The sequence below is a fragment of the Polistes dominula genome, unplaced genomic scaffold (genome assembly GCF_049000335.1).
Source record: "Polistes dominula isolate Pdom_NZ unplaced genomic scaffold, Pdom_raw_medaka contig_82, whole genome shotgun sequence".
Taxonomy (NCBI): Eukaryota; Metazoa; Arthropoda; class Insecta; order Hymenoptera; family Vespidae; genus Polistes; species Polistes dominula.
Genome location: NW_028301046.1, coordinates 7,352,039 through 7,369,631, shown reverse-complemented (window position 1 = coordinate 7,369,631; position 17,593 = coordinate 7,352,039). Strand labels below are relative to the sequence as shown.

The window sequence follows — 17,593 nt, the reverse complement described above, 5'->3', positions numbered from 1 at the left end:
AAAATAAATAATACGGTCATATTACCTATGATCTCATTGGTCAATATATTAACTTATATAAAATTTCTGATTGGCATTATAAATGTATTTATTTTTTTCTTTATAAAATTCAGAAATAATTAATTTCTTATGAAATATAAACAAATTAATTAATTTTAACTTTTATTTGATATTTCTTTGACGTATAATAAATATATACATAAATAAATAGTATTAATTAATGCGGTATTATTCTCGACATTTGATTGGTCGAGGAGTTTATAAAAAATTACTTAGCTAAATATATTAATAAACGATAAATTAAATTTGTCACAACTTAAACTTATCAAATACTTTCTTATCTTTATGCATTAGTTCTCATAAATTATATCATTGTTGTCAACTAATCTTATTTTTTCTATAGCAAAGTGAATAATTCGAATGACCGTTGCGCCACATTTAGTCAACTGTTACTTTCAACATGGCTGCAATACGTCTACATAAGTAACTCATGTTGCGGTAGTCTTGCGAACAGTTCCTCATTTGTGTACTTTTTTAATAGTGAATTAGTAAATTTTTATATTGAAACGATATTCCTCGACGGGGGAACATTTCTGTTCGCGATTGAGTCTAACAAGAAAACTGTTAAATTAAGTAAAATGGGTCGTTCAAGATCAAGAACAAAATCGCCGAACAGAAGGCGTCACAAGAGCAAACATTCTCGCAAAAGATCCAAATCTCGTGAAAAACATTCGAATAATAAATATTCGGATAAACCAAAAGAACGCTCTTCAAAATCAAGGTTTTTTTATATTTATTGAAATATTTATTTATTCATATATATGGTTACATATATACATGGTTATATACGCGCATATATACATATATTATTATCGCTTCTTCGTCGCTATTCCACCATTTTGTCATGCGCCTTGCATCGATAGACGATGTTACATCTATTGCGTGTTAATTTATAAAATTACAAGCCAATTACATATTGTTTCTTTACATACTCATATGTTCTTTAGTTATTTATTAAGGTTAACATGAGGTTGTCTTCGTAATACTTTAATATTAACATATTACGAGAGAGCCGGTTATTCTCACCTGATTTCTGCCTATTTGCTAATGTATCTTATTAAATTATAAACTTATAAAATTTGATATAATTTAATAAATTTGTTTAATTTTCTTATTTCCTTATGTATGTATGTAACTTATTTGTGACCAGTGTTATCATGGATATTGATACATACTTTTCGCATGCAGAAAAAGATCTCACTCACCATCATCAAGTACAGGATCTGATGCATCTGATGATGTACATATAGTCAGTCATAAAAAAAGATCCTATAGAGACAGAGAAAGGAAAATGGATGAAGTCGAAAGGCTAGCTGAAATGGAAAGACAAAGGTAATTATCTAATTATTTTTCTATCGCAGTATCTATTTTATGTTGACATTGTATATAAGTTAATATTGTATGCGTGTATACAAATTTCTGGAGAGGATTCTTACATAAATTAATTCACATACATAATTAAATAATATTAAATCAATGTTTTTATTTTATCGGATAATAGAAGAAGGATTGTGTCTACATATATATGCAAAGCATTATTATTGCAACGGAATATGATATTTTGACCTAAAGCAAAAGGTTCAAATCACATAATCGAGTAAAAATTTTTGCATTTATTTTTTGCATGTCATTGGCAGTAGGTATTATTGAGAATAGTTGCATCAATTTTGCTTTTAAGTTATCATTTTGCTTTATTATACTAGTATTGTTATGTTTATTATTTCTGCCAATTTCTATTTCAAAATATTTTGCTTTATTCTTATTCTTAAACAAAACTATAACGAAAAGTTTTAAATTTGAGTAATAGTATATTGTCTTATAAAAATAATTCTTGTTATACGGTTTTTTTTATAATTATGTTGTCAGGAAAAAGAAAGAATTTATGAACAAAACCCTCATCACGAATGCGGTTGGGTAAGATTGTATAACTTTTTCATGGTGGTGGTTAATCAGCCCTAACTCATATTTTATAAATAAAAATGGAAAAGCATGCTAAACATTGATTTTAAAATAATACCATTGTATATGCCTAAAGATTATTGAAAAAATAAGGTTATTATTAAATGGCTTGAATGTAATGTATTCATCATAAAGTTGATACTTTTAACATTTTCTATAATTTAAAAATAAAAATAAAATAAACGCACAATATGGCTAAAAATTCTATGCATAAAAAATGAAATAAGATCCATAGATCAACATACTTGGCTGTCTGTCTCCAGACGGCAACGTGAAGTGGAACAAAAGATGGTTGAAGACGAAGCAGCCAAACGTATAGAGGAATTAGTACAGAAGAGGGTTGAGGAAGAACTTGAGAAACGTAAAGAAGAAATAGAAGCGGAGGTACAGAGACGGGTAGAGGAAGCAAAAAGGGCAATGGAGCGTCAAATGATGGAGGAGATGGAATGGCGACAAGCAAAACTGCGTGAGGAGGAGAAACGAAGAGAGGTAAGACCAATCCACAGAAACTTTGGCCAATGTTAGCCCAAGCGCTGTTACTTTCAGTGGGTAGTTAGCTTTTTATTTTCGAGTCAATCTCCATATTATATTGAACCTATACTTTAGTGAAAAGGCTGGTTCTGTAATATATGTTTATAGCATTATAGCTATTAAACTTGGAACTAGCTATAATGCTTTAGTTAAATTCTAAAGAGAAATAGAATTCTGTGACTGAAAAGTGGGTAAGATAAAATATTGCATCGCAATAGTTGTGTAATCGTACATGGTTTGTACATCTCCGAAGATCAGCATTAGAGACAAGTACTGCACAGAATGTTAATAATATAAATTGCATATATATATATTTCATTTTTTAATGCAAGTTGCTTGGTACTTGCAATATTGCTTAGTACTCGCAACTATAATTATTACATTTGTAAAATAAAATTAATATATTTTTGAATAATTAGATCGCGCGGTTACAGCGTTTGGGCTTGAAGCAGTATGGTTCTTGAGTATATACAAAAATTACTGGCAAACCATACTGCTTTAGCTTCCCAGCATCCACTGAAGTCGCATTGTTGGGGAGATAATACTTTATATTATTGAAAAGATGTTGATATCATAGGCGCATGTATCAATTATTTATGAACAGAATATTGTATTTTGTACCATGTATATATTTATTATATCTGTACAACATTATAACCTTTCATCACACTATATCTCGACTGGCAATTGCATCAACAACTGAAAATTGTGATCTAAGCAAAATCTCAAAAGTTTTCTTCACAATTTTTAAAGCTGTTGAACTTGTCGATCAGGCGATTAATGAAATTAATTTACACGCGCATATGTCCTCATAATTCGTTTAAAAAAAGAAACTAGTAGAGACAAAACTATTTCAATTATTAAAATTAAAAATCCCATCATTTGTAATATATTAAAAAGAAAATAATGAAAAATGATCATTATTTTAAAATAAAATTATTTTTCTAAGGAATGGGAAACTAATGTTGATCCCTAAGCAGTATTTCGGTGAAATAGTAGTTTTAAAGAAATGCTAGATTATATAATTAATAAGTCAAATCATATAAATATAATGAAGTAAATATAATAGAAGTACACTTTTTATACTTTATTTTGATTAATTAATTAACTACTTCAGTTATTATCACAATGCCTAAAACTCGGTGTTTGTAGCAATTTATTACTTCTCATATTTCATTTATACTTGCACACGTCTTTTGTGAATTTATAAGGATTAAAAAGATTTAAGGTAAAGACATATTGTCTTTTTTATCTCTTGGACGTACAGTATCTTAATCATTATTTTGAAGAAATTAACAATTATTAAAGAAACGATGTATTAACCATATGTAATAGCTTGTAATGTAACTGCTTTTTAAAAATTATTTTTGGGATCCTTACACAATATATTTCAATTAGAAACACTTTGCTAAATAACACAATTGGTTAAATAATTAGTCTTTATATTTAGATAGATAATAATAAAAATCTATGCAGAGCAGTTAGTGTGCAATCTTTCTAAAAACTTCAAATACCGAGCTCTAGCATTTTTTTTGTATAATACTGATACAACTGTTAGATGTCTATCATTATTCATTAATGAAAAATCCTGCTATCAATTGTGATCTACAAAAATCTATTAATATATATAAATAGGCACTTATATCAGGTAGATTTTTATTTTTATTTTTATTCTTTCCTTTTTCTCTTTTTATTTTGGTTATTATTATTATTTTTTTTTTATTTCTTATTCCTTTTACATCTGACTAAGAAATTTGTTGTCGTTCGTGTTTATGCACAATTTTTTTTTATCTTTAAAAAAAGAAATATCAATCCACACTCTGGTCAGATGGACAGCAATCCTGATTACAAGTTGAACAAACTTTGTCTTGTTTGCTTTGCACATTCAGTTTGCACTGAAAATGTCGACAAATTCGGGAATAAAGTTAATTAGAATGAAAAAAGTAGGAAAAGGCGGAATTAGCATTTCATAGCAACAAAGCACGACCTAGCAAAATATAGGTCACCTTCCTTACTGACTACCAACAGAAGATGCTGGTTTTTAACTCACTGCTGAGTGATTGTCAATGAAGACTGCTTCCCCTACGTGCTGGCGTGAGCTCCATTCAGGTATTATCCAATTTATATATTCATAATTCATTTTATACCAATACTACTATTATCATTCTTTGTTAAAACATTATAGAAAAGAAACTATATTAGGGATCATTTTAGATTTGGTAATTAGTAATACCTGGGACACAACGAATTCCGTCAACAGTTCAGGTGGATGACACCGTTCGTTTTTATTGTATCTGAGTATTATAATTTTAAATAAGAATACTGAATATATCATTTTAATATATATATATATATATATATATATATATATATATATATATACAACACTGAGATTATTAAACACACAAACATATCTACTCTTTTAAAGTATATATATGTATATGTATATGTATATGTATATGTATATGTATATGTATATGTATATGTATATGATATGTATATGTATATATACGCATATATATTCTCTTTCAGTATATTTTTAAATCTTTCTTCTGCATTAAACTGGTATATCTTCGTGTCGCGTAAAAAAGGAAAAAAAAATTTTGTTGCAAACAGGATAATCACGATTTTGTTTTCGTATTTGCATGTACAGTGAATTTACTTATTCAATCTCTCATAATTCACTTTTTTTCACTTTCAAGTGGCATCCTAAGTCGTCGTATTTTCATCTGGGAAATCTCTGACAATACACAGCATTCGCTGGGAACTAAGAGGAGCAAGTTTAATTCTGAAAGAAAAGGAAGTGGGTTTTTTATACATGCGTCCTCTGTCATTTAATCACAACAAAGCTATCCTATTTATTGAAAATTCAGCCTCAAAATTTCACATATTTCCAATTACTTTTCCTATACATGAAGTTTCTTAGGATGTATTAAGCTGTTGAAATAGCGGCATTAAGCTTTCTGATATGAACGGTGTACCAACAACTGGTGAGCGACAATATCATTTCTTTGTGTAAACATATGTTGTTGTCATTGTAGGACGAAGAGCGGAAGAAGCGCGAGGAGCTAGAGAGGATCATGGAAGAAAACAACAGGAAAATTGAAGAAGCTCAGAAGAAATTAGTGAGTTCCAAATAAAGACGTTGACGCAGACGTTAAAATTTATTTTCTTCTTTATCTGGTGTTGCTTTATGAACTGTTCGATAGTCTATTTAAGTTCGAACTAACAGTATTAAGCGGCAGCGTCAACATTTCAAAATTAGACAAAGTAATTGTTGGCACTAATTTTGTATTATTTTTTCTATAATTACAGGCCGAAGAAAGATTGGCTATGGTTGAAGAACAACGTCTTATGGAAGAAGAAAGACAACGAATGAGAAAAGAACATGAAAAACGTGTTAAGGAGGAGCAGAAAAAAATCCTAGGCAAGAACAACTCAAGGCCTAAATTGTCGTTTACGCTAAAACCAGTTACGTGAGTTTGTATTAAATCGTGCAAGTATATATGTGATATTCACATATTCTTGTCGGTTTTGAAATTAGTTCATAACCAACAAGAATAATACTCGTTTGCTGTGCATAGAAAAATATTTCAGTCAAACGCAGCAACAAATTCCCAAAGTTTTTGTGAATTTTATTCACTGTGATTGTTGAAATCTCTAAAGCATTGAAACATCATTTGATTATGACTAAAGTGGATATGTCAAAATTAAATGATATAATATTTCATGCTTGATAGGTTTCATTACGATCATAAATGGGACTTAAAACTTTTTTTAAGCTACACTTACATCAAAATTTATTCTATCTTATGTTAACTGTATTTCTTCATTGTTCGCTATTATTGCTTGTAACATAATGAATTACTCACAGACGTATCGACGGCTGTTTATTAAACAAGTCAGTTTAATTCTATATTTGGTGTAAGTGTTGTTTAAATATATGTGTTCCCAAATATCGTTTTAAATAGTATGAATTTTCTCTTCTTGTATTATAACAGAAAATAAAATTTTGTTTCAGTTAGAATATATATAACGGATATTACGTTAGGGTACATTTGTATTTTCTATAGAGATAACAAATTCGTCTCACACAGTAAATATAAAAGTATAAAACTACAAATTGATTCAATATTCACTTATTGAAGTTCAATGTTATTCATCGGTTGTATGAAACAACACACATACAGATTTTTTTAATAACTGCGATACGCGATATTTCACTATTTAACAGTTCTAGTTACATATTTGAAAATTCTGATAAAAGACATCTGTTATGGCGTTAGTAAAATTTTACATTATTTAAATCAAAACAAAAACAGAAATAAATAAATACGGGAAAGTGAATGGATAATCTAATTGATATAACAGATTGAAAGTAGATGGTTTTGTACGTATCGAAATATAAGTGCTGACATTTGAAAAAGATGTCCTTTATGAATCGTGTATAGATATGTATTAAAAAAAAAAAAAACCAAAAAGATAAACTGCAAAACAAACAAAAATCTGTTCATACAGAATTGTGTACCCGTGATATTGTTACTTGTAAAATAAATACGTTTTTATTAGTCGCTCTTTTGTTTATTCAATCGAATTAATTTTAGCTTTTAGAATACATATTAGTTATAATTATAATTATTATTTAGGCAATGTAATTATGTATCTTTCTTTTTGTATTATACATAGTGCATAAAAGATTTTGTAAAAAATCAATTTACAGATATTGCCAATTCGTATGTTGTAAACTTTTGGATTTTGGTAGAATTGATTTACCCAAAGCAGTCAAACATAATCCAGTGTTTGGCTGTACATCAGTGATCATTTGTTTATATGCCAGCACAAAATCTCCTGTATCCGCGTTTGGATTGAAGGGATAATCCATTATGACTAAAATATAAAAGGAGCATTTTTATCGAAGCAAGCCATTAGATGAAAAACATTAAGTAAAATAAATAATGCAACCTTTTATAAGACTTTCTAATACATTAGGATATAATCTTTGAGTGATTCTAGTTCCAGGTGGATGCATACGAGGATTTGTATTAATCTCTATCAACCAAACCGACAGATCATTCATAATTACAAAATCAGCTCCATATAATTCAAAGCTGTATTTTCTTTTATCCATATGTTCTTGGGCTGCTAACATAGTAGCAATTATAGCTTGACATATTTTTGGATAGATTTTTTCATACCATGGTTCTCCCGTATAGCCTATCGTTCTGTATATAAGAAACAAAAAAGATTATTTTTCTTGTAAAATATTATTGATGCTAATTTATGTTCACTTACTTTAAATATTCATTAAGTTTTTCGCAATCCCAGTCAAGAGAACGAGCAGAATTTTTAGGAATAATATATTTGTTCTGGACTGCAGTGTTACAGATGTGTATGGCTTCATGATAGCTATCAAAAGAGAACGGTCTTGAGCTAAAACGTAAAAATGATTCTCTGATACACAATAATATTTTCTGTTCACTTTGCTATGAAATAAAATGATAATAATTGTATTCTTAAACAAACTTTGTACTTGTAAATCCATATAGTTAGCGGATAACTGCTGGTAACAAGGTACCATTGTCTAACGTCGAATTTCGTATCCCTTACCAATAATGGTTTTTCTACAAAATCAAATTTCTTGTATGCTTTTCACTAATTTCGACGCTTACTCAAAATGATTAATTTATATTTACAATTACCTATATATTTTTGTACAATAAAATAATCTCTCGCGCAATCCTGTACTCTCTTAATAATGTAACTTAATTTATGAGCCATTGCAATTCCTACTCCGCAACAATAATTACTTGGCTTTAGAATCCAAATATTTCGGGTTCCGTTTAATTCGTATTGAGGATCGATTTCTTTTACTTTCTTTAAAGTTTCCAATGCTAAATTGTATAAAATCTAATATTTTAAAAATTAATATAAATTAGTATAAATCTTTAATTATATTATTATTAAATAAACCAAAAAATTTCGTGTCGTTTTTAGATTTCTGAATCATTTATTTACATTTATTAAAACTGCACGAATTTTCTTGGTTTAATAAATATTTTATTTACGATTAAAGACGATCGTTCACTGTCGAATTGTTCCAATTCTTCATCTATAATTCCATTGCCATGATGAACAGCCATAATGTAATCATCGATAAATTTATCCCATTCTATCGAAGAAATGAGGACTTCTGGTGTGTCCAAATATTCGTCGTTTTTCATGGCAATAAATTCCTCGCATCGTTTTATCGCAAATTCGATTTGTTTTGGAGAAATAGGCGACGAACCCTTATTAGTTAAATTGACACCTTGTTCGACTTGATCAATGAACCATTTTAAAAAGCTCACTGCTGCAGTTTGTCGATAATCATCAGTAAATGCAGTTTTGTCACGTGCAACGTTGTAACTTCTTGGATATTGTACACTCGCAATGTCATCTTCGATATACCAATGAACATTCTCCAAAATTGTTGCCATTCCAAGCTAACAACAACAACAACAAAAATATATAAAATGTACAATTGATAATTTAAAGAAAATATTTTTCTAATTGTTCACAAAATCAATTTGTTTATTTTTATTTTTACTTTTTATTTTTTTATTATTACTATTTTTACCTTCGACGTGTATATAAATGATTTTTCAAATCTGTTCAACAAAGTATCAGGTTTGATATGACCCGTCCATTCGACAAAATCATTTCTACAATCCCAAATAAAATCGGGTGAGATATGTTTCAACACACTAAAGATAACATAATCTTCGTTCAAGGATCCATCTGCAAGATGAATATTACCAATTGACGGTGGATCCGTGATAGCTGTACTACCTAAAATCAATTTTTATTTCATAACATAATAATTGTAATAATTAAAAAATTGAATATTACAGTAAATAATACCATAAGGCAGATGTCTCGATTTTCTAGACTCGTATTTTTTTATCCAACCTCTTTTCTTCAATGTATTCTCCAAATATGGAATATCGCCACGTATTAAAAAGATTTTTTTATTCTACGAACAATCCAAGTTGACGTTGAACGATAAATTTTTTTTCATTATGATATTAGCTTTTTTTACCTTGATAGCTTCTTCCACTCTTCGTTGAACCACAAAATAAGTTGCCTTGCTACCATTATGATCTATGTTTGGATTTTCCATCGATATTTCTTTCATTTCAATCGTTTTAGATTCATCAGATTTATTTTCGGATTCAATCTCCTCAGATGAGTCAGCCTTAAAAATAATAGAATAACTTTCTTTAGATGAAAAATTATCTTTTAGCAATACAAAATTATTCACAGCTTCTTCATTAGAATCTGAAATATCATCTGTGCTGGCGATTGTTTGATAATTATTTTTAGTTGTTTTAGAAAGAATCGAAGGTTTATCGGTATTTTTTTCTTCATTCTAAAACAGAATACATTAAAAAAGATATTTGAGTGATAATTTTAATGGAATATATATACACTTATCTTCTTACATTGTGATTGAAATTTAACAAAGTCCGAGTAGACGTTGGTCTTCGTACTTTATCCGTATTTTTATTTAAAATAATTGGCGATTGAATCAAATTGGTTGGTCTGATAACAGATTTTAAAACTTGTTGTTCAAATTGTTTTCTCTGTTGTTTAACTTGAACAAGTTTGGTCTTATAAAATCCTTGCAATAAAAAGTCATTTTTTGGAGATATCATTGATTTCTTCGGTTCACTCCGTTTGTTGGTTGCACCAGGCTCACTGACTGGATCGATATTTCGTCAGCTTTACCGATTATTAATCAACGTGTAATCATGGATAAAAGATGTATTTCAAGGAAAGAATTTTCGCGAAACAATATATCTTACCTGAAGCCAATCTTTTAGTTGATTGTTGAGAATTAATTTTATTTATTGTAGTAGCAGCAGTAGCAGTAGATTGTCCACGAATAATAGTATCGTGTCTTAATCCTGAATGCAAACGATCTTGATTGTTACAATGAGAATTTTGTTCCATATTCGTGAACATGAGTACTATTAAAAAAGGTCAAATTTAAATTTAGAATTTTAATTTTGTATTAATATAAATCAGATTAATTATTGATTAGTGATAGTTTAATTTAGAGGTATGATTAAATCGAAAAGGAGGTTACGAATATAAAGGACTAATTAAAATTATTTCATGATATCGAATGCATTAGCGATATTCGATTGCTTAGGAATTTTTTTGTTTTTATTATCTATTTCAGATCGATTAAATTCTTGTCAAATTTATTATTTAGTAAATTAGGATATTAAAATGAAACATTTTTCTCGAATACCTAAAAAAAGGCCTCTCGTTTTACAAATTTCTATTTTATTTAAATTTTATTTGGTTTGGCATTCTTTAAGATGCACATCCCTCGTGGGTCTTTAAAAACGGTTACCTCCTCGTGGTTAGACCTGGGTAATGGTATTTTACTTTCAATGTAATGTTTATCATATTTTATATGCTATACATTTTATTGTAAGTAAAATTCAGGCAAAGACCGTTTACCATAGACATTATAATTGTTATTAGTTTCTTTGAACCTGCTGTTTAGTAGAATATTTTTATTCCTTTCATCGGTTCCTTCCATACATTTCGTCTATAAAAACTAATTACTTTATCATGTTTTTTAATAATTTTTATAGTTTTGCAGGTAACACACGAAATAATTAAGAATTATTTAAATTTCATTTTTATTTTCCTTTATCTTCAAGAAGAATAAATTTTAATACGTGGTAAAGGATCGTTTTTTAAATGATTTGCACTTGATGTTTAATAAAATGTAATTTTTAATTAGTAAAAAACTTCTCTAGTTATAAAATAAAATATATTACATATCATTAAACGAGAACGTTTCTCATCCTTCGATCCTATAATCTGAATTTTTTTCGCATTTTCTGTAATACAAATAATAGAAATAATTAAGTATATTTGAATAGAAAATTCGTATGTACGGAGGGTCAAATAAGTTTCTGAAACGTAATTTATTATACTCCAACTCGAAATGTGTGACAAGAATAAATAAAAATTTGTTTATATAAAATTCCGAAAGTAATATACTAGACATTCATATTAATGTACAGAAACTTATTTGCATTAATTTATTTAGAGTATTCAAGAGTTTTCATTTAAGAACTAATTATTAATGGATTAACTCATTTGACCATTCATTATATAAATATATATATGTATTCCTTTAGACAAAAACCTATTAACACATTGTACGCCGATGGCATCTGAAACATTTAAAGTCTAAGCGCCGGCACCGTATCAACCGCTTAAAACCTGGGCGCCGGCATGATTCGCTTGTTTACGACCAATTAGTAGGTGAAGAAAATATTTAAAATTTTATACATTTTCGTAAAACAGTAAATTTTGTTTGCATATTCGTCATATACAAAACCATCGTATACGTTTCAATTTGACAGTATAAAAAAAATGTAGATCGGCGTAATCATGACAAGAGAAGGCAGACAGTCAAGCAAAAGAATCCCGCATTATCACGGGACCGGCGCTCAAGCGATAGACTTGGAAACCCGCGTTTTCGCGAGGCCGGCATACAATATGTTAAATAAATATATCAAGTAATTTACCAATAATAGCATCCTGGTTTTTTACAAGTACATCATGCATCCATTCCTTATGACAAAGTACAGCCCGATTAATCATTTGTATCATATTTTCGTGTATGGAAGAATGTAAAAGAAGCAATGGTGAAATTGATAGAAAATCCTTCAATATACTTTCGCTATAATGGACAAATTAGAATTTTGTATTTCTTTTTTAAGCTCGAAAAAAACATTTAAAAGTATAAATATGTAAAATATGTATTTTAAAAATAGTCGTACCTTTGCAATTTAGTTAACGTATACTCTAACATAATATCAATAATTATATTAGGTAATAGTACGTGTAATTCTTTCTTTGATTGGCAAGAATTAGCATTTATCATTGCTTGAAATATAGGTTTCATTGTCATTTGATTGATGTACCATATCTGACTTGCTTTGAAAAATAGGGTTCTCAAAAGTTTATTTAATTGTGTCAATGCGAAATTATTAATATCGGACCAACCATTAATTATTTCTGTAATTAATGAAATTAATAAATAAGTGTGATAAAAACATTATATAAATAAATATATTTAAAATACCGTTTAAATAATCCATAACGTATTTACAGGATGCCTTGTCCAGTTTATCTGTGATATTATAACTTAAATTAACAGATGAAAACCAAGCATAAATTTGACAAATGCCCAAATTTTGTTCCAAACATTTATCAATCATTTCTGAAGCAGAGAAATCTCTTTGCCGTTTTCTTAACGTTTCAACAGTGTTTTTTCTACTATATGGAAATTCGGAGAACAAGTTCTTAATGTAAATACTTTGAAAAGAATTTTTAAACCACATTTTGGTATCTTCATCGTTTAATATATCAATATATTCAATGATTAATTGTATAATTACTACAATATGTTTTAATAAAATAGATGCTTCGTAAGTAATAACAGTTTCAGAAGTATGACCATTTTTTTCTTCTGGACATACTTCAATCCAGCTATCAAGCATCAAAGGCATTAATACACTTATATATTTCATGAGTTCATTTGTATCTCGACTTTTTTCATCGGTAATATTTTCCAAGCTAACAATACTTTGCAAATCTATTTGACAATCTTGTACATCAACTTGCGTGTAAAGCGGAATATATTTGGTTTTTCCATCTACGTATATTAATTTTTCAGATGGCATATAATTTTGTGTTTTTTTGTAACTTATAACAGATCCCAACATGTTTCCAAGACGTTCTAAAACTTTAATTCTCCATTTGACACTAGTATTTTTCGAATTCAATGTTGTTGTTAATTGCCTTCCTGGTTTTATTTCAGTGTGTATTCTAGAAATCATGTTCAAAAAGTTTGGTAATACTTTATGACTGTTTTTTGCAATGATACTATTACAGTTTTGTACTAATATGTCTAAAAATAATAAAGAATCTTCTTTAATATTTGGATCTATATGTGTCATTGCACAGTTTAAATATGAAATTAAAACATCACAAAAGGGTGTTAGTCGTTTAGTAGAAATAGGACTCAAAATAAGATTTAACACTCTGAAGGAATCTCTTCTTATATTTTTTTCTTTATCGAGAGATAAAGCAGAAATTCCTTTTAACAATGGTTGCAATTGAGAATTTAACATATCTGAAGGATGTTGTAATAGAATGTCTTTGAGTTCTTTCACCGCTTCTTGACGAACAGTAGAATTATGATGATGAAGTCGGGTTAATAAATCCTATATACAGAAAGAATACAATGATAATGTTAGTACGAGCTGATACTAAAAAAGTCATAGTATATTACAGTTATTTCATTTAATAGTTGTTTTCTTCATAAATTAACGAATTTCATAAAATAATGGTAATATATATACATATACACATCATATATGCATACCTTAATATTAAGCTTTCGTTTACTAATAATTTCAGCTTCATTATATTGTCTGAACTGTTCACGTATGACGATTTTTTTAACTTTAAACGATGTATCTGTTACATTTAATCCTTTTGGTAACAGTTTATTTTTCTTTGTTTTTAATTTCACTTTAGCCTTCTCTGATTTTAGATGTTTCAAATGTTTATGACCTTTTGCCATTTTTACAATTTATACCAAAATATACCGTTTAATATACAACGTAGTTACATATATAATATATTTATATTAACAATATTGTTAATAAATAATTAACACATTAAATGTTTCAATATTATTTATATAAAGATCCTATTTCTACCTCTCAGAATTCTAAGAGAATTCTCTTTATGTATTATAATTATTTATTAACATTTATCTTATAAGTTAAAATATAATTAGTATTTCAACAGAATAACACGTGACTAAACCATGAATTAAATGATTGAAGAAATAGAATTGTATTGGCTACATGTACGCATACCAAGAATTAAACATACATAGAAAAATACTTTTTTTTTGTAAATACGACGATATAGAGTTCCAAGAAGAAATTAAAAATTAATTTATATTTTTTTATGTAGAATCGAGTTGTTTAAAGATAATATTTAGAAATTCATTTTATAACAGTATTCGGATAAAGTCCCTAGGAAATAATCTCTAGGCACAGAGCGTTGGCAACGAATTTATACGGTCTCTTAGGATTGGACACACGGAGCCTAGATACCAGGAGGGCGATCGACATAGAAAAATAACTAATAAATGCGACTGGAAAAAAAAGGAAAGATCATTTTCAGAAATACGCTGCTAAGTTTCGTTATGTTCGCTAATGTCAAGTTTATAACGTTATATTTTTCATTGACAATTGTTGACAATACTGCATCATTAGCAATTGTATTAATGTTTTTTTAATTTATAAAAAGTAATATTTATTTAAAAATGGTAAATAAATGTGTGGCGTCCCGCATGTAGAGGGTTTCTCTATAGTAAAGATAATATTAGACTGAATTTTTATTTTATGATTTTTATTGTTAGGATGCGACTTGCTTTTCTTTCTTGTACACTTCTCAACGGCTACGCACAGACTGTTCTAGTCTAGTGACCACTACTTGCCAGCGTAGTTCCCTAGCCTTCTAGTAACTTAGATGGCGCGACCTTCGGTCGTACCGCTACACGCATGTAGAGGGTTTCTCTATAGTAAAGATAATATTAGACTCAATTTTGTTTTATGATTTTTATTTAACGGATGCGACTTGCTTTTCTTAGTTGTACACTTCTCAACAGCTACGCACAGACTATTCTAGTCCAGTGCCAGTGATCCCAGAGACTTTAGTTCGTTTGATGGACACAGGGGCGGAAAATTATCGTACGCGGCACAAAATTATCGTACGCCCCGGGAAAATTTGAAATCCGACTATTTCTCGGACAGAATTTTGAAAAAGTCCAAACAACTGTCTAAGTCCCAACTTTTTGAGGTTGATGACCTTTTTTTATTTTTTTACTCATCAAGTTTCCAAACCCTATCTTGAAAACGATAAAAACGGTCGTCGAACGGGGAGACAGTGCTGTCAGATCGTGGGAAAATCTTACCCTCTCCCTGTGCCACTAGGATTGCACACAATGAAAGTTTTCCATGTCCGTGTGTTTGGGATTTCGAGGAAAGCCGAGTGTAACCGAAGTTGGCGGTTGGCCACGAAGTGGCACACTATGAAAGCAACTCGTGTCCATGTGTTCGGACGACACGAGTCGCTTTCATAGTGTGCCACTCCGGCGTGCCCGCCAACTTCGGTTACACTCGACTTCTTTCGACATCCCAAACACACGGACATGGAAAACTTTCATTGTGTGCAATCCCAGTGGCACAGGGAGAGGGTAAGATTTACCAACGATCTGACAGCACTGCGGGGAGATCGTGCTGGAGGTGGCGGTGGAGATGGTAGTGGGAGTCGTGGTGGGAGTGGTGGTGGGAGTGAGGGTTGGGGTGGGGGTGCACCTTTCGAAAATTTGTTGACTAAAAAAAAAAAAAAAATCATCAAGTTTTCCAAATTCCAAATGGATACGCCACGAATTTTGGATCGTACAGGACCTCAAATTATCGTACGGATGGGATCAGTGCTGTCAGATCGTGGGTAAATCTTACCCTCTCCCTGTGCCACTGGGATTGCACACAAGTTTTCCATGTCCGTGTGTTTGGGATGTCGAAAGAAGCCGAGTGTAACCGAAGTTGGCGGTTGGCCACGAAGTGGCACACTATGAAAGCGACTCGTGTCGTCCGAACACATGGACACGAGTCGCTTTCATAATGTGCCACTTCGTGGCCAACCGCCAACTTCGGTTACTTGCTAGCGTGGTTCCCTAGCCTTCTAGTAACTTTAGAGGGCGCGACCTTCGGTCGTACCGCTACACGCATGTAGAGGGTTTCTCTATAGTAAAGATAATATTAGACTCAATTTGTTTTATGTTCTTTATTGTTAGGATGCGACTTGCTTTTCTTTGTTGTACACTTCTCAACGGCTACGCACAGACTGTACTCGTCTGGTGACCACACTTGCTAGCGTGGTTCCCTAGCCTTCTAGTAACTTAGATGGCGCAACCATCGGTCGTACCGCTACATTACTCCCTTCGGAGCATTTTTCTTATTACATAAAATGCGAAACTTAAAATTATAGATGTTTACAAGTGTATAAAAATATAAAAATATATAAAGATATATAAAAATATTGCATTATCTCTATCCTAACCTAATAAGTTTTAATTGGTACATACGAATCGGTATTGCAATCTTTTTCGACAAACGCTGGTTTTAGTCTTTCTATAGATACATTTATATGTTTTCCTTTATAGTTAATTTTGAAAATATTATCTGTAAGTCTTTGTATAATTTCGTATGGACCTTCGTAAGGCGCTTCTAATGGTTTTTTTACAGCGTCGACCCTTAAAAATATGTGCGTACATGTATACAACCTATCCTGAATAAAATGTTTCTTTTTGATATGGTGTGCTGTGGGTATCGGTCTGATTTGCCTTATATATTGTCTTAATTTTTCTAAGAATATGTGTGGATCTTGTAATAGCTCTTCGCTGAGGAAAAATTCTCCTGGTAGTCTGATGTTTTCACCATATACCAATTCCGCAGCTGAAGCTTTTATATCTTCTTTTAGACTTGTGCGTAGACCAAGGAGCACTGTTGGTAATATTCCTACCCAGTCTTTTTCTTCGTGGCACATTATTGCTGCTTTAAGTGATCTATGCCATCTTTCTATCATTCCATTTGATGCAGGGTGATATGCTGTTGTTCTAATTCTTTTCGCTCCGACTAATTTGGTTAATGCTTCAAATAGTTGACTTTCAAATTGTGTTCCTTGATCAGTTGTAATTGTAATAGGAGAACCAAATCTCGAAATCCACTGCGAATAGAATGTTGTTGCCACTGTATCTGCTGAGGTATCTGGCATTGGAATTGCTTCTGGCCATCGAATAAACCTATCGATCACAGTTAGGCAGTATCTCATATTTTTAATCGTTGGTAATGGACCTATTATGTCTATGTGCACATGTTCGAAA

The 17,593-nt window shown here is 30.3% G+C and overlaps 3 protein-coding genes across 5 annotated transcripts; 1 reads left to right on the top strand and 2 right to left on the bottom strand.

Annotated features, from left to right (window-relative positions):
• Positions 1–444: 444 nt before the first annotated feature.
• Positions 445–7,121, top strand: Arglu1 (Arginine and glutamate rich 1). Of its 3 annotated transcripts, XM_015324184.2 has the most exons (6): positions 446–781; positions 1,249–1,392; positions 1,927–1,974; positions 2,283–2,508; positions 5,592–5,675; positions 5,866–7,121. In XM_015324184.2, the coding sequence occupies exons 1-6, from the start codon at positions 639–641 to the stop codon at positions 6,028–6,030; spliced, it is 810 nt and encodes a 269-aa protein (XP_015179670.1). In that variant the 5' UTR covers positions 446–638; the 3' UTR covers positions 6,031–7,121. The 3 variants fall into 3 exon arrangements, with proteins under 3 accessions (XP_015179671.1, XP_015179670.1, XP_015179672.1); XM_015324185.2 differs by lacking the exon at positions 1,927–1,974 and having other exon boundaries at positions 445–781; positions 2,247–2,508; XM_015324186.2 differs by lacking the exon at positions 1,927–1,974 and having other exon boundaries at positions 447–781.
• LOC107068116 (tubulin glycylase 3A) lies at positions 7,009–10,566 on the bottom strand. Its single transcript, XM_015324188.2, has 11 exons — positions 10,395–10,566; positions 10,032–10,291; positions 9,629–9,958; positions 9,451–9,562; positions 9,167–9,378; positions 8,616–9,032; positions 8,250–8,457; positions 8,081–8,171; positions 7,843–8,001; positions 7,513–7,772; positions 7,009–7,437 (listed from the first exon to the last, which is right to left on the bottom strand). Exons 1-11 carry the CDS (start codon positions 10,552–10,554, stop codon positions 7,265–7,267), a joined length of 2,382 nt encoding a protein of 793 aa, XP_015179674.2. The 5' UTR covers positions 10,555–10,566; the 3' UTR covers positions 7,009–7,264.
• Positions 10,567–10,588: 22 nt separating this feature from the next.
• On the bottom strand, positions 10,589–14,484 carry LOC107068117 (testis-expressed protein 10 homolog). The gene is made up of 5 exons (XM_015324191.2): positions 14,012–14,484; positions 12,707–13,850; positions 12,402–12,639; positions 12,147–12,301; positions 10,589–11,450 (listed from the first exon to the last, which is right to left on the bottom strand). The coding sequence occupies exons 1-5, from the start codon at positions 14,210–14,212 to the stop codon at positions 11,347–11,349; spliced, it is 1,842 nt and encodes a 613-aa protein (XP_015179677.1). The 5' UTR covers positions 14,213–14,484; the 3' UTR covers positions 10,589–11,346.
• Positions 14,485–17,593: the final 3,109 nt, after the last annotated feature.

Coding starts and splice junctions, on each gene's coding strand:
- Arglu1 (XM_015324184.2), top strand. CDS start 639: ATGGGTCGTTCAAGATCAAGAACAAAATCGCCGAACAGAAGGCGTCAC. Junction 1,393..1,926: donor GCTGAAATGGAAAGACAAAG/GTAATTATCTAA, acceptor TTATGTTGTCAG/GAAAAAGAAAGAATTTATGA. Junction 2,509..5,591: donor AGGAGGAGAAACGAAGAGAG/GTAAGACCAATC, acceptor TTGTCATTGTAG/GACGAAGAGCGGAAGAAGCG.
- LOC107068116 (XM_015324188.2), bottom strand. CDS start 10,554: ATGTTCACGAATATGGAACAAAATTCTCATTGTAACAATCAAGATCGT. Junction 8,458..8,615: donor GTGAACGATCGTCTTTAATC/GTAAATAAAATA, acceptor TTAAAATATTAG/ATTTTATACAATTTAGCATT. Junction 8,002..8,080: donor CTAACTATATGGATTTACAA/GTACAAAGTTTG, acceptor ATTGTGTATCAG/AGAATCATTTTTACGTTTTA.
- LOC107068117 (XM_015324191.2), bottom strand. CDS start 14,212: ATGGCAAAAGGTCATAAACATTTGAAACATCTAAAATCAGAGAAGGCT. Junction 13,851..14,011: donor AACGAAAGCTTAATATTAAG/GTATGCATATAT, acceptor TTCTGTATATAG/GATTTATTAACCCGACTTCA. Junction 11,451..12,146: donor AAACCAGGATGCTATTATTG/GTAAATTACTTG, acceptor TTTGTATTACAG/AAAATGCGAAAAAAATTCAG.